Consider the following 1,901-nt stretch of genomic DNA (forward strand, 5'->3'; position numbering starts at 1 on the left):
ACGATGCGTTTAGGAAAATAGCAGAGAAAGACAGGAAGAACTGACCGTTGAGAGCCAGCTCTGGAGGCTCTCAGACCTGTGCATGAGATACAAAAATTGTATCCTTCTGTCTGTCTCCATGCTTAAACCCGGCTCAAACAGTTACCTAACATGGCACCTTTTGTGGGCCCGTCAGCAATACTAGTGACCTAAAGTGGCTTCTTCTGTGTGCCACCTTAGGGACAATCAGAACAAACCTTCCTGCATTCCGGTCAGCGCAAACATTAACCTCCAGGGGGCCTGGAACACGAATTCGGAGGGAAGTCATTGCGTGGGCATAAAAAGGATGGACCACCAAAGGAGGAGTCAGTGTTGCCAGCAGTCCTACAGTCCCTCTTCCTAGCTGTCATATGGCCATGAAGTCATTTTGGGGAAAGGGAACTACACCTGCTCTCGGTACAGCCGTCGGTGGGTGCTTACAGCCTTCTCAGCGAACACGCTCTGGTTTAACAAGCGCAGCCAAACGACACTTTTCTAGTCGGCCTTCCTCCACGCACTGTGAGCGTCCAAAGACTAGTCCTATCTGCCACACAGCAGGGACTTGGCAGGTCCACTCCCCCCAGGTCGCAAGCCCAACACGGAAACAGCTGGCCAGGTTGGCCAGCCTGGGGACTCAGCTGAGCAGCCCTAACTGAAACTGGCAGACGCACAACCCGCCCCCGCAACCGCAGCCCAGGCTCCGCCCCTCGGCGCCCATTGGCTCATTCAATTCACGCCGCGCCTTCTACAGCCGGGCCGGCGGCGTGCTCTGTGTGCCGGAGCCTCGGCTTGCGCAGTCCGGGGCTGCGGGAGCCGAGACGCATCCCCGTCGGGTAGCAGCCATGAGCACCCCAGCCGTGCCCCAGGACCTGCAGCTGCCCCCGAGCCAGAGGGCTCAGCCCGCGTTCAGAGGTGAGGGCCGCGGTGGCGGGAGCGGCGCGACCCGCGGGCGCCTCGTTTGCCCGAGGGGACGGGGGCGACCGTGGGAGAGGGGGGTGGCTCGGAGTCGGCGGCTGGGGCCTCAAGTCCGCCGACCAGCTTCGGCCCTGACCAGTTGTGTGAGAACCGTGGGCAGATCGCTCGGCCTTTCACAGCCGCAATCTCCGCATTTGCGAAATGGACAACCAGAACGGTGCCGGGTCCGTGGTGTTAGTGTGCGGGGCGGAGCGCCTCACGTGCGGTCGTTAGTGGCCGGGCGTGACCCACCGGTGGCGGAGACGGGCCTGCCGTGGACGAGTCCGTTTGGCGAGGGAGGGTGCGCGGCACTCCTGTCCGCCCCCGGGTTGGGGACTCGGGACCTGCGGGGGGGGCGGGGCCGCGCCCGGGTCGAGTGGCGACTGCGCTTGCGCAGGGCGCTCCCGCCTTCTGAGTGGAGAGCAAGTTCGTTTTTTTAAATTTTATTATTTTATGTTAGTCACCATACAATACATCATTAGTTTTTGGTGTAGTGATCCACGATTCACTGTTTTTGTATAACACCCATTGCTCCATGCAGTACGTGCCCTCCTTAATATCCATCACCAGGCTAACCCATCCCCCCACCCCCCACCCCTCTAACACCCTCAGTTTGTTTCTCAGAGTCCATAGTCTCTCATGGTTCATCTCTCCCTCCGATTTCCCCCCCTTCATTTTTCCCTTCCTTCTCCTAGTGTCCTCCATGCTATTCCTTATGTTCCACAAATAAGTGAAACCATATGGTAATTGACTTTCTCTGCTTGACTTATTTCACTTAGCATAATCTCCTCCAGTCCCATCCATGTTGATGTAAAAGTTGAGTATTCATCCTTTCTGATGGCTGAGTAATATTCCATTGTATATATGAACCACATCTTCTTTATCCATTTATCTGTTGAAGGGCATCTCGGCTCTTTCCACAGTTTGGC

General features: G+C 57.1%; 1 protein-coding gene across 1 annotated transcript in view; it reads left to right on the forward strand.

Moving 5' to 3' along the window:
- Window positions 1–759: 759 nt before the first annotated feature.
- Window positions 760–1,901, forward strand: part of CKAP2 (cytoskeleton associated protein 2) — a 19,466-nt gene continuing 18,324 nt past the window's right edge. Inside the window, exon 1 of the mRNA XM_081815501.1 lies at window positions 760–930. Coding sequence (XP_081671627.1) covers window positions 861–930 — 70 coding nt within the window. The 5' untranslated portion in view covers window positions 760–860. The remainder of the gene's footprint in view (window positions 931–1,901) is intronic.

This window comes from Leptonychotes weddellii, chromosome 3 (genome assembly GCF_054177405.1).
Source record: "Leptonychotes weddellii isolate Sample4059 chromosome 3, ASM5417740v2, whole genome shotgun sequence".
Classification (NCBI taxonomy): domain Eukaryota; kingdom Metazoa; phylum Chordata; class Mammalia; order Carnivora; family Phocidae; genus Leptonychotes; species Leptonychotes weddellii.